The 12729-nt window shown below is 45.0% G+C and overlaps 1 protein-coding gene across 1 annotated transcript in view; it reads left to right on the top strand.

Moving 5' to 3' along the window:
* CDYL (chromodomain Y like) overlaps positions 1 to 11021 on the top strand; it is a 198895-nt gene extending 187874 nt beyond the window's left edge. The window contains exons 6-8 of the mRNA XM_027774997.1: positions 4123 to 4333; positions 8414 to 8557; positions 10669 to 11021. Coding sequence (XP_027630798.1) covers positions 4123 to 4333; positions 8414 to 8557; positions 10669 to 10827 — 514 coding nt within the window. The 3' untranslated portion in view covers positions 10828 to 11021. The remainder of the gene's footprint in view (positions 1 to 4122; positions 4334 to 8413; positions 8558 to 10668) is intronic.
* The last annotated feature ends 1708 nt before the right edge of the window (positions 11022 to 12729 follow it).

Below are 12729 nucleotides of genomic sequence, written 5' to 3'. Positions count from 1 at the left end.
ATGGTCATCCCTCCTGGGGAGTAATTTCTCAGCTTCCTTCTCACTGTCTGTCTCTCTCCAGGGAGTGCACATGTCATTAAAAAAAAATCCTTGTCGCCTCATTACCCCCCCAGTAATTCCCAGATGATTATGTGCTTATGTAACTTTTTGATTTCTGCTCATTATTAAAAAATTCTACACAGGAAGAATTTTTGTCTTTTTAAACTTAATTTTGTGGCAGGTATTTCTCTCCCTCCCTGCCTTACCCAGTCTTCAACTCAATGCACAAATAATCTAAGGAAACAAATTTTTGATTCAGATGTTGCATTGCATACATTTGAACATTGGTGGGTTTTGATTTTTCAGTTTCAAAATGCACCTGCTTTGCACCAAGTAAAGACAGCAGTCTCACCTTCCTTGAAGGCCAGGCTCCCCGAGTGCCTGACCAGACCTCATGCCCGAAGGTAGTGCCTGCTTCCCACCTCTGCTAGCATTGCGATTTGCAAGGCCAAGTCTTTGTAGCCTTAAAAAGTTTTTACTAGACAGAAAAGATTTTCTGTGAAGGTTATTTCTTTTTTAAAAAAACTCCTTGAGTTCCTGTGTAGATCTCAGACTCACACATAGAATGGCTAGGTCCAAGGCCAGCAGGTGGTGTGGAGGTTAAAGAGCTGAATCCCTGGGACCAGCAGATGTCATGGTTACGTTGCTAGACTACCACAAGGCTGACCACAGTTCGAGTCCCAGACCTGGAGGCTTGAAACTCAAGGGGGGGTGCATGTGTATGCATGCCCAAAATTCTGAGAGGAGAATGAAGGAGAAGGGATTAAGGAGGGGCCATCCCCCCAGGGGTGATTTCATGCTTTCTGTCTCTCTAGCAACCACATGTACCCTATAGCAAAAATCTCTTTAAAAAAGAAAAGAAAGAAAAGGAAAGGAAAAGGAAAAGAATTGGATTCCACATGGCCATTTGTGTGGTTCGAGTCCCTTACCCCACGGTTAGTGTGTGCATGCCCAAAATCCCAAGAGGAGACTGGAGGAAAAGGGATTACTGTATGGCCATCTCCACTAGCGAGTAATTTCTCTCTCTCACACACACACACACAATGCCCCATAGTGAAAACTAAATAAATAAATAAAAGGGTTACCAGGTCCCATCCTCTGAAAAGGGAAGGTGATATTTGCTCCACAGTGTGCCAAATGATTCCAATCCCTCCCAGAAAGAGCCATCAGTTTCAGCCGAAGTTATTGTTCCCAGGCAAAATAAAATAAAAATGATCTTTCAGATGAAGAGTTCCTCCTGCAGGTTAAAATTCCAAGTTTCAGAAGCAGGTTTTGCATATAACATGAGCTCTGGAAGAACTGCTGCGTGAAGTCCCTCGTTCTTTTTGCCATTTCTCTCTATAATTATTATTCCTCTGATTTTTATGTTAGTCTACATCACATCTGTGGCCTCCAGATGTTAGCGCTGGGGCAGCTTCTGCTTTGCCCCATCACATGAGGCTGATAATGTGTTTGGAAACGTCTGTTCCACTTCACGGAGAGAATTGAGCAGCTACTTTTGGGCGTCATCAGTAACTGAGCATCGCAAATGTATTTCCATCTTGTGTCGTTGATCCCACAGCCTCAAAAGGCAACACCGCCGAAACCCCTTCCTGGAGTGTGTCTCTGCCTATTTCAAGAGCCTGCTTCCAAGGGTGTCTGGCTCTCTTTACACCTTCAAACCCTGGTGTAATCTTTCTAAGGCTGCCTCAGGCGCTCTCATTTAGGAAGTCTAAGTGCACTTCCATTGGAATGACTTAATTCTTGCTCAAAGCAAAGATCCCTAAACCTGAAGGGCCTTGGGGCAGACCTGGGCCTTGAGGCTGGCGCCTTTGACAACAGTTGGAACTCTGCTCCAGCTGCCAGACTACAGTTCCTCCTCCTCCTGCTCCTTGCACATGCCCCTCTTCACAGCTCCCTGAAGGGCCTCCTTCAGAAAAAGAAGCCACAGGGACCAGCTGGTGGTGTGGTGGTGAAGGCGCTGTACACTCCCACGTGGCCGACCACGTTTCGAGTCCCGGACCTGGTGGCTTGCTGTTTCACTTTCTCTCTCTCTCTCTCTCTCTTTCTGGTCAAATTAAAATAAATGAATGAATAAATAAATAAAATTTTTAAAAAGAGAGAAGCCATGACCCATTCTGTCAGTATTAAGGAGCACTGGGGACAGGGAGTGTATCTGTGATGCCAAATTGTGATGTTCTGAGAAAATCCAAACCAATCTGCCTTTTTCCTTCCATTTTGTTACCATGCCCTCTTGTCACGTGTAGGAGGGAGCTAGAAGGTGAACACCCCCCCACCCCACCCCCAACTGGGGCCTGGTCATGCCACCATTGTTTTTCCTCCATTTCTCCATTCCATCAAGATCCTGGATACATTTAGATGAACTACGTGTGTTTTTAACACATTGGAACCAGGACTCAAACCCTGGTCAGCCATGTAGTATCTGGCTTCCTCTGTGTGGTATTTATAAACTCTTAAATTGCAGAGAGCATCCATCTGATTTGTTACATTCAGTACCAAACACAGGAGCCGGGCTTAGAACCCAACAAGTAGAAAGCCCCGTTTATTCTGTAATTCGGATCTAGAACTCAGACTGACTTAAAGGAGCAGTCTTACATTTGGTTTGGTCTGTGTGTATCCTGTTCTCCACTTTGTTTAATCATAACAAGAAACAGCCTCTGAACGTACAGTCGGTTTCCGGTATTGGGAAGGAAACACACGCTTTCCATGTGGTGTAGCAGCCATGTGGTGAAAAGCAGCCTGATTTTCTAGCTTGCTCCTAAAATAGCACTAGCTCGATTTTGTCAGACTCCACCTCCCCTGCGAAGCCTGCCCATCCCCGGGTCTCACTCCTCTGAACGCCTGCTGCAGCCGTATCCTGCCACCATGGTGGGGGGTACCAGACAGCATGCAGGCGTGTGCCTCGTGGGGGTTGCTGATCTTGTTTGATCCTTCAAGTCTCACTCCAGCCTGTGAGCCTCTCGTCTCTGTATCCCCAGTCATCCAGTCTAGTTCTGTACAAACTCAGGCATTAGCTATTATTCCTGAATAATCAGTAAGCCGTCTGAAATCACATACCAAGCCGAGACTCAGATTCTATGGTTTCCCTAATCCTCTAGTCTCCACTCTACACCACACTGTCCCAGTATGCCCTGAGCCAGGTTTTCTCTGCGATAACTTTAAAGGACATTTAAAATCTAAAACAGTTGTTTACTGGTTCCTTTTTTCTTTTTAAGAATTTAATTTTATTTATTCACCATCATCATTTCATTTGACCAGAGACAGCGGGAATAAGAAAGCAAATCACCATGTTCAGGACTTGAACCACAGTCGACCATGTGGGAGTCCAGCCCCTTAACCACCATGCCACCTGCCGGTCCCATTTACTTACTTCCACGAATGAGAGACTGGTGGGGCAGGGGTGAGGCACCCCAAGATTATAGGTACACACATACCCAGCCTCCAGATGCAAACCTGGGACCTCCCATGTGGGCCAGCCTCACATTTTGTCAGTCGCTGCACCACCATCTGACCTTGAATCGGTTATCAGAAGCTCACAAATGTTTCTTTCTTCTGTTCCAGTCGCTAGGGAGCATATGCACTGGGGCATTGTCTTGCTGCAGCCCCTTCTCCATTTCTCCATCCTGTTGGGTTTTGGGGGCACGCATGCATATGCATCTGGCATGTTTTTTTAAGTCACCTGGTCTGGGATTCAAGTCATGGTCAGCCATGTGGGATCTGGCTGCCTTAACCACTAGGCTATGGGGCTGGTCCAGAGCTTACTGTGTTTGATAGCTCCATATGTTTTTAAGGTTGAGGAGCAAGAATATTGGTCCCAAAGCCCAAGAGCCAACTGTAGATAGGAAAGCAGCTAGGCCCTGAGTTACTCCCAACCCTCAGACAGATTCTGTAGCAAAAGCCTCCTTTTACAGCATGCAGTAAATGAGCCTGGCCAACAGCTTCTGGGGAAAAGGCCTTACATCCTCAACTCTTGATGATTTCCATAGAGTTTACATCTTGGTCAATTGAATTCCATAGTAGATTTTTTTTATTTGCTCAAATATGCAGTATTTAGAATAATTCCCCATTTCTTTTTCATTTTAGAAACTTCGTGAATACGTTCATTCAGTTTAAGAAGCCTATTATTGTAGCAGTAAACGGCCCGGCCATTGGGCTGGGAGCATCCATATTGCCTCTGTGTGACGTGGTTTGGGCTAACGAGAAGGCTTGGTTTCAAACACCCTATACTACCTTCGGACAGAGTCCAGATGGCTGTTCCACCGTTATGTTCCCCAAGATAATGGGAGGAGCATCTGTGAGTACCTTTTTATTTTTATTTATTTTTTTTTTTAGGGAAAAATATCAGTCTAGAAAACTTCCTGAAGAAATTTAGTTTATTTTTTTTTTCCTAAATAAATATAGTATGTCATTCTGTGGGCACTTCCATCGAATACGTTTCTAATTCAGATTTTGGTTCATAGGATGTTATTGATGACATTTTTGCATCATTTCGTCGAGAAAGGCCTGGTTCACTGACATCCACTCTTAGTAATACACTCTTTGTAACCCAACCAGCAGAATTTCCAGTGGAATAGTTCCTTATCTAAAAAACCTCTCTTCTATCTAAGAGAAAGCTACAGGGAGCAGAATCACGTAGGACAAGAGGCATATGTTTCTACTCAGTTTTGTGGTTTTCTTCTCGAGCTGCTTTAAACTAAACCATCCATGATAATAGTTGGTGTTTGTATGGTAGCTTGTCATTTCTCGAGCATCCACATGCATCTTATTCCTTGAAACAGAGCAGGAGGTAGTGTGTCATAGGTCAGTTTTGGGATGCAGACACCAAGACAAGTCTGGCCTGCAGAATGACTAGTTAGGCAGCGCCTGTTGACAGGATGGATGGGGAGGAAGTAGAACTAGGCAACGGGAGTGGTCAACCTGATACCGGTCAACACAGCTCTGGTCCCCCCCCACCCCACTTCCGAAGTGGGAGCACAGACAGCCTGCCCCACTCGCCCCACGGTGGAACGGGTCGGCTGATTCTTTCATGTCCGTCATTGTTGGATGTGGCTGCACATGAAGCGTGTCATGTGCAGGGATGAGGTGACTCTGCAGCTGAGGGAGTCCCTGAAGGAGCCATTGGCCATCTGTGGACAGCACTACCAACAGCTGGAGCTGCACAGCTCTGTGTCCACCACAGGCTGTGTTGTTCACATCTTCCTCTTCTTGCATCCCAGGGACAGCTTCCAGGAGGCCCGTCATCCTGCGGGAAACTTAGACGGGGAAGCCCGGAGTATAATTAATAACTGTATCAGGCAAGACTTAGCTGGATGTTAAAGTTAGGGGGAAGAGTATGGCATTTGCTCTTACTTGGAATGGGTAAAGTATTAACTTTTCAGTGAAGAAACCTGGCAGGTGCCACCTTGGAAGAGTTGCACGTTCACGGGAAATCAGCCATGTCGACCTCAGTGCGCCCTGTATGATGCACCGCAGCAAACAGCATCCATGGCCCTATGGATTCCTGCTACACGTGCATCACCATGGTCTAATCGTCATAAAATCTCAGACAAACCCAGGCTGCCAGACGGTCTGTAGACTCTGAGAAGCACTCCTCAGGAGTGTCGTATAACAAAAACTCTCAAAAGAAAAGAAAAGAAACAGAAAAACTGAGAACTGTCACACACTGGAGGAAACCAAGGAGATGTGGGGACTTGGCCAGGACCCTGGGTCACAGAAGAGCAGCGTTCATACAGGCTTCATGGTTAATAGGACAGGGTCTCTGCCAACTTTCTGGTCTTGACCATAGTGAGATATTGTATGCTAACCTGGGGAGAGCTGGGTGACAGGTTTATGGGAATCTTCTATGTTTGTAATTTCCATATGTCTAAACTTATTCCCAAACTAGAAAGTTTTAAAAAAATGTACAGGACCAGCAGATGGCGTAATGATTACATTGCTGGACTCCCATGTGGTCAACCACAGTTCTATTTCCAGATCCAGCAGCTTAAAACTCATGTCGGGTACACGTGCATGTGTGCCCCAAGATCCCAAAAGGAAGATGGAGGAGAAGGGATTGCAACATGGCCATCCTCCCTGGGGAGGTAGGGGTGATTTCTCACTTTCTGTGTCTCTAGCCAGTGCACACACCCTGTAGGAAAAAAATCTTTAAAAAAAATTAAATGTAGAAGAGGTGGAGGGAGGTTAGTGGGGCAACCCACAGTCCCCTCTCCCTCTCCGCTCATAGTTGCCCATACCCCAGTCTAGATGCCCTCACTCATAACTACCACCTCTAGCCCACTGCTTACTAATGGACCACTGCCCAGGAAAGTGGCTGTTCATTCGGTCAGCAGAGCACACCACCAAACTCTTCATGCTCTCCTGACTTTGACTGATTGTAAGGAAACTTGCAAACCCTTCTCGTGAGGAGCCTGTCCCCAGCTGTTTTCTGACCTCTGCCTTGGTTGGAAGGGTTCAAGATCAGCTAGACGTGTGATTTGCCAGCTCTGACATGTGTGCATACCAAGCCAGGCAGTACCTGGCACTATTGCGGAAAAACAGATGGCTGAAGGACAAAAACACAGCACTCCAGAGAGAAAAGAGAACTCTTTAATTACAGCGGCAGACACAGAGGAGTTCACACTGAATCTCTGGCCCTCCCGTGGGGTCAGGCAGGGGGAGGGGTGGTTCTCAGTGGGCTAAGGGTATCCTATCAGGAAGAGGCAGCCCAGAGTTTGTTCTCAGAGGGCCAGATAAGCTGGTTGTCCAGCTTCTCAAGGTCTCAGATTGCTTTTATCCCTCCAGAGGAGGAGAGGCAGAGGTCTGGGAAATGTTGGCAGTTGCTGGCCTTGGGCTATTGTGAGTTCCGGGCCCATCCACATCAGCACGAGCACATCTCCAGAAGTGGGCAGGCACCACCAACGCACAGAGATGCCTAGGATCTTTTCTTAGCAGTGGGTTTGCCTCTTGGAAGAGCCAGTCATCAGCCAAAAGTGTGTTTTATCTGAGCCCCAGAACTCCTGGCCAAGTCTCCTTCGTGACCATCGGAGTCTTCCAGAAGTTGTCCCATCGTGCTAATGTGACGTTTTCTCTGTGGAATGTGTGCTCTCCCCTGAGTGCCGTAGGTCAGCATCTGTGAACACGTCATTTGAGTGATGTATTAATAAAATGCACATGGAGTGTGCTGAGACCTTAAAAGTGATCTAGAATTAGGGCAAAGTTAAAATCAAGTCTGTATGTTTATACACATACATTTTTTAAACAAAAAAAATTGTTCATTTCCATGACCCAATGAAGAATGCTCACTATATTCAGACTCACTTAACCAGACTATAGTAGATTTTTTTTTTTTAAGAATTATTTTATTTGGGACCAGCAGTTAGTGTAATGGCTATGTCACTGGACTCCCATGTAGTCGACAACGGTTCGAGTCCCGGACCCAGTGGCTTAAACTCACACCAGGTGTGTGTGCGTGCATGCCCAAGATCCTGAGAGGAGAATGGAGAAGGGACTATGGCGTGGCCATCCCCCTGGGGGGTGATTTCTCACTTTCTCTCTCTCTGGTGAGTACACGCTCCCTATAGCAAAAACCTCTCCAAAAAGAAAAGAATTATTTTACTTTTATTTATTTATTCATTTATCTTAATTTCACCAGAGAGGGAGAAAGCAAGCCACCAGGTCCTAGACTCGAACTGCAGTCAGCCATGTGGGAGTCCATCGTCTTCAATCACCACACCACCTGCCAGCCCCAAGACTATAGTAGTTTTGGACATACTTGGGTCCCAGAAAGTTTTTTTATTTTAATGTCCAGACACTAAAATAGGACCTCCAGGGTACACTCTAGCAGAGATGCCTTGCCATTAGAACGTCGACTCAGTTCTGAGGGCAAGTTGCCATTGGTCTCTCCAACTGTGGCGTCGTTTCAATGCCTGGCTCATAGCCTTAACATTACAAATTCCCTAACCCTGCTTTTAGGCCTTGTTTCCCCAGGATTGGTTATTTACAGGGCTGGCACTAGGGAGGAGGAAGGCAGGTGGAGAGAAGTCCTATCAGTAACTTTCAAATTAATAGCAAATCGACCTCTTCTAATTTAGATTTCTTTATTAAGTCTGTGTGGTTCTGTATTACATTACAACAAAGCCTTCTGTATTCTTTACCTCCTCTTTTTTTTTTTTTTTTTTTTTTTTTAAATCACAGGCCTGCTGTGTTACGCTCCTGTCTACCGAATGAGTGTGCCTTGTATTGGCTTATTCTTAGAGGCCTTTGAAGGCCATGCAGCAGGGTCCCCGCAGGGGCGCCATTTTCAAACGCGGGTCTTTGGTTTGGAGGGCGGAATTTGCAGGCTCAGTCGTCTGCCCACAGCCTCCTCACACTTGATACCACTCCGCTCTTCTTCCAGGCGAATGAAATGTTGCTCAGCGGGCGGAAGCTGACGGCGCAGGAGGCATGTGGGAAAGGCCTGGTCTCCCAGGTGTTCTGGCCCGGAACCTTCACCCAGGAAGTCATGGTTCGGATCAAGGAGCTCGCCTCATGTAATCCAGTGGTACGTCTGATTGGTTCTGAAACTCATGCTATTTAAAAAAAAAAAAAAAAAGGAATCTTTTCCCTTAGAGAGCTTACAGATTTGACAGTATTTTCTAAATCCTGTACATTGTCAGAGCTGCTGCCATGGGAAACCCTGACGGAAGCCATAGTCAATACCCTCAGCCCCAGATCTATTGATACTTGCCTTGTTGTCTCTGTGCAAACACCCAGTCAAGGAATGGACTTTGGCCTTGAATTTACTGATTTGAAAGGTCCTTTCAGAGTCTACAACAACCCATATTTATATCCAAAAGACCTACAAAAAGTTCGTGGAAAACCATATTATGAAAAATACTGCATGGGTTTCAAATTACTTTGCCTCAGAAGTAAACTCATACTTTTTCTTAAAAAGTAATTTATTTAACTTTATTTGTTTATTATCATTTGATTAGAATGAGAGAGAGAGAGAAAGTAAGAAAACAAGTTGACAGGTCCAGGACTCAAACCTCAGTCAGCCATGTGGGAATCCATTGCCCTTAACCACCACACCACCTGCCAGCCCCCTAAACTCATACTTTAATTCTCTTTTTCCATGAACTTTTTGAAGTACCCTGGTAATTCTTGACTGTTTCCCAAGCCTTTTCATATGATGTGTTTCGTGTCCCCTCCACACACAATGGGCCTAAGTCTTTGATTAATATACTGAAATAGTATTTCTAACACAATTGCCCTTATCAAATTACAGGATGAAATGTTAATATTAACTGAGACAATCCTTATTTAAACTCTCCTGATACATGGACAACCCTCATTAAATTTTCTTAGGAAAATACTCTCGGGGGACCAGCAGTTAGTGTAATGGCTATGTCACTGGACTCCCACGTAGTCGACCACAGTTCGAGTCCCAGACCTGATGGCTTAAACTCACGCCGGGCACGTGCGCGTGCATGCCCAAGATCCCAAGAGGAGAATGGAGGAGAAGGGATGCGGCATGGCTATCCCCCCTGGGGAGTGATTTCTCGCTTTCTGTCTCTCTCTTTGTCTCTGTCTGTCTGGCGAGCGCACACACCCTATAGCAAAAACCTCTCAAAAAAAAACAAAACAAAACAAAACAAAAAGAAAGTACCCTCGGGATCAGCAGTTAGCGTAATGGCTATGTCGCTGGACTTGCATGTAGTCGACTGTGGTTCAAGTCTTGGACCTGGTGGCTTAAACTCACGCCAGGTGCGTGTGCGTGCGTGCCCAAGATCCCGAGAGGAGAATGGAGGAGAAAGGGATTGTGGCGTGGCCATCCCCCCTGGGGGGTGATTTCTCACTCTCTATCTCTCTGTCTCTCTCTGTCCTTCTGGTGACCGCACACGCCCGATAGCAAAAAACCTCTAAAGAAAAAGAAAAGAAAAGAAAAGACCCTCAACTGGGGCCAAGTGGTTAGAGGGGAGCTGGGTCCAACATGGCCGACTGCGATTTGAGACCCAGCCCCAGTGGCTTGAAAGACATGCCAGGTGCATGTGCACCTGTGCCCCAAATCCCAACAGATGGGAAATGGGGAGAAGGGATTGTAGTGTGTGACCACACCCTATGGGGGTGTTTTCTCTCTCACACAAGCACACAACTTCTGGCAGTTAAAAGTAGAAGAAGCAAATGGACATTCTCCGAATTTTCACTGGCTCCAGCAGAGGTAGCGTTTAGTTCAGGGCCACACTGGCCTACAGGGTAACTCAGGCTGAGACTGACACCGTGTTGGGGCAGGGCCAGGGGGCAGCAGCCCAGGTTTGTTTTGACATCGTCATTTTGAAGTACAGAATGTGTCCAGCATATAGTGAAATAGAGCTCATATATAAAGAAAGCTCAAAGAGTCCATAGGAAAATGAAATTGAAATGCAGGTTTCTTTGGCACTCTTCCCCCTAAAAAATTTCAATTCCGTACGGTGTTTTCATGACACACATTTTCCATGCACTTGTGGAAGACTAGAGTCTCTCATGTTGGGGTGGGGCAGGGGTGTGGGGGGGATACGCGTGACTTTCTTAACAGGTAACTGCTCGAGGGTGATAGTGGCCCCATGGCTTTGGGGGTGAAATGGAACCAGCACACATACCTTGCTCACTAACGTTGCATCTTGTTGGGTGCAGGTCCTCGAGGAATCCAAAGCCCTCGTGCGCTGTAACATGAAGCTGGAGCTGGAGCAGGCCAATGAGAGGGAATGTGAAGTGCTCAAGAAAATCTGGGGCTCAGCCCAAGGCATGGACTCCATGCTCAAATACTTGCAGAGGAAAATCGATGAGTTCTGATTGGCCGGCCACCTGCTGCGGTCCCTGCCATTGGATGGAGCAGGACGGCGGTGGCTCCGAGTCACCCTCAGCTACCCTCACAGCCCGAAGCAGGTTCACCTGTAGCTCACACCAAGCAGGACTGGAAACACCCAAGCTATTTATTATCAAGGAGGCTTAAGTACTGTAACTTTAAAATAAATAACTACAAAGTTCCTCTGTCCAAACATCATTATTTTATACTTCTGTACACACGAGTATAAAAGTATAATGGTGAGCGCTAGGACTGCTCTTGGAAGCTCTAATTTTTGTTTTCTTTGGCTAGTACTGTATTTTCTTTTTTTTTAAAGGAAATTGTGTTTTATTGGTTTTGGGTGATAGAAACGTCTAGAATAATGTTTGTTTTCCTTTCCTCCTTCTAGAACACAGACTCTAGAGGGATGAATTGGTTGGCCTCATTTCCCCTGTTCCAGATAGTGATTCCGAAAGATTTGAGATACTGCTTTCGTCTCTAAGAAAGTACTGATAACTCAGAGATGGGAAATTCTAAATCAGAAGTAAGACTTACTACTTAGCATAATTACTTGTGACGAGAAGTTCACTGATGAGCATACCCCCCAGACCAAACATAAACTATCGATCAGTTTCCCCTTACGTTTGCAGCGATCAATTCTTACCCAGTTAACATGGAGAAACCACTTTCTCTGTCTCTCTCTCTCTCCAAGAAAGCTGTTTTGCAGTATTAGTGAATCACTGAATAGTTTAAGTATGAATATCTTAAGTTATAAGTTAGTCCTAGTGGGTTTTAAATAGTTTCTTTGACCCTTTTGAAAAAAAAATAAATAACTACATAAGTGCTTCTTGTTGCTGGGTGAGAAAAACTACTTTATATACAGTTTGGGTTTTCTATTTGCAGATATGATTGATGTATTACACCAAAAAAAAAAAAAGGTATTTTTATGTTTATAAAGTGTAATTTTTAGGTTCACTTAGAATATATTTTATTTAATAAGTTAAAATTCTTTTGGCACACTATCAAATGCAGAAACTCCTTTCAAAACAAAAAAAGAACTACCTTCTATTCGACATTTAATGTTCTTAGTCTCTGCTTTTATGTCTGTACAATATACTGAGTGCAGGATGGTGTCCAAGAATGCCCTGTGTGACGAGTGGGGACTGATTCCTGACCACAGACGCCTATTAGTTAGGCCTCTGAGCTTGCAATCATATTGAATGTATGAAGAACGAAATAAAATCAAAACCTTATTTTTGTACAGTTTTGAAGTTTATACTTAGAACTGACCGCCTCCCCAGCCCCGTGGAGAGCTGTACAGTGTGTAAATCTGCCTTTACCTGGATTGATTGCTACAGTATTTTTGCATCTGTGGGACCTACTTTTTCGTTCTGTAGTTTGAACTATATATAAACTGTACAATCTGTAAAGTTTTTATAGAATAAATATTCAGCTGTGAAAACTGGTTAAATAAAAACTAATATTTCTTAACACATTTAATAAGTGTCTCTGGTTAATTCTTCACATGGAGGGCGTGTCATGGGGTGTTTTCTACAATGTTTGCGTAAACTCTACATCCGCGTTTAAGGCATTCGTACGGTTTAATGGAATGAGCACCTGCGCACCTTCCAGCTGGGGCAGAACAGTGCCCCTCCACCGGGGGCTGGTTCCTGCATCTCATGTCAGTCATGCCCTTGCTTCTCTTTCGAAGAACATACTCCTCAAGTTTATCACTTAGTTCTGCCTATTTTGATCTAAAGCCTCAGATTTCCTTCTTCGATTCAGTATTACAAGAGATTTTCTCTTAACAGAGTGTTGTAACTTACTCCCTCTCCATCCAGACCTACAGTGTGGATATTTTCATTCTAGTTCTAAAGATAAAAAACTTGAAATGTTCAACACTTGGCCCA

This window comes from Tupaia chinensis, unplaced genomic scaffold (assembly GCF_000334495.1).
Source record: "Tupaia chinensis unplaced genomic scaffold, TupChi_1.0 Scaffold000048_1, whole genome shotgun sequence".
Lineage (NCBI taxonomy): Eukaryota > Metazoa > Chordata > Mammalia > Scandentia > Tupaiidae > Tupaia > Tupaia belangeri.
Note: the sequence above shows the minus strand (reverse complement) of the source record. Positions and strands in the feature narration are given on the sequence as shown.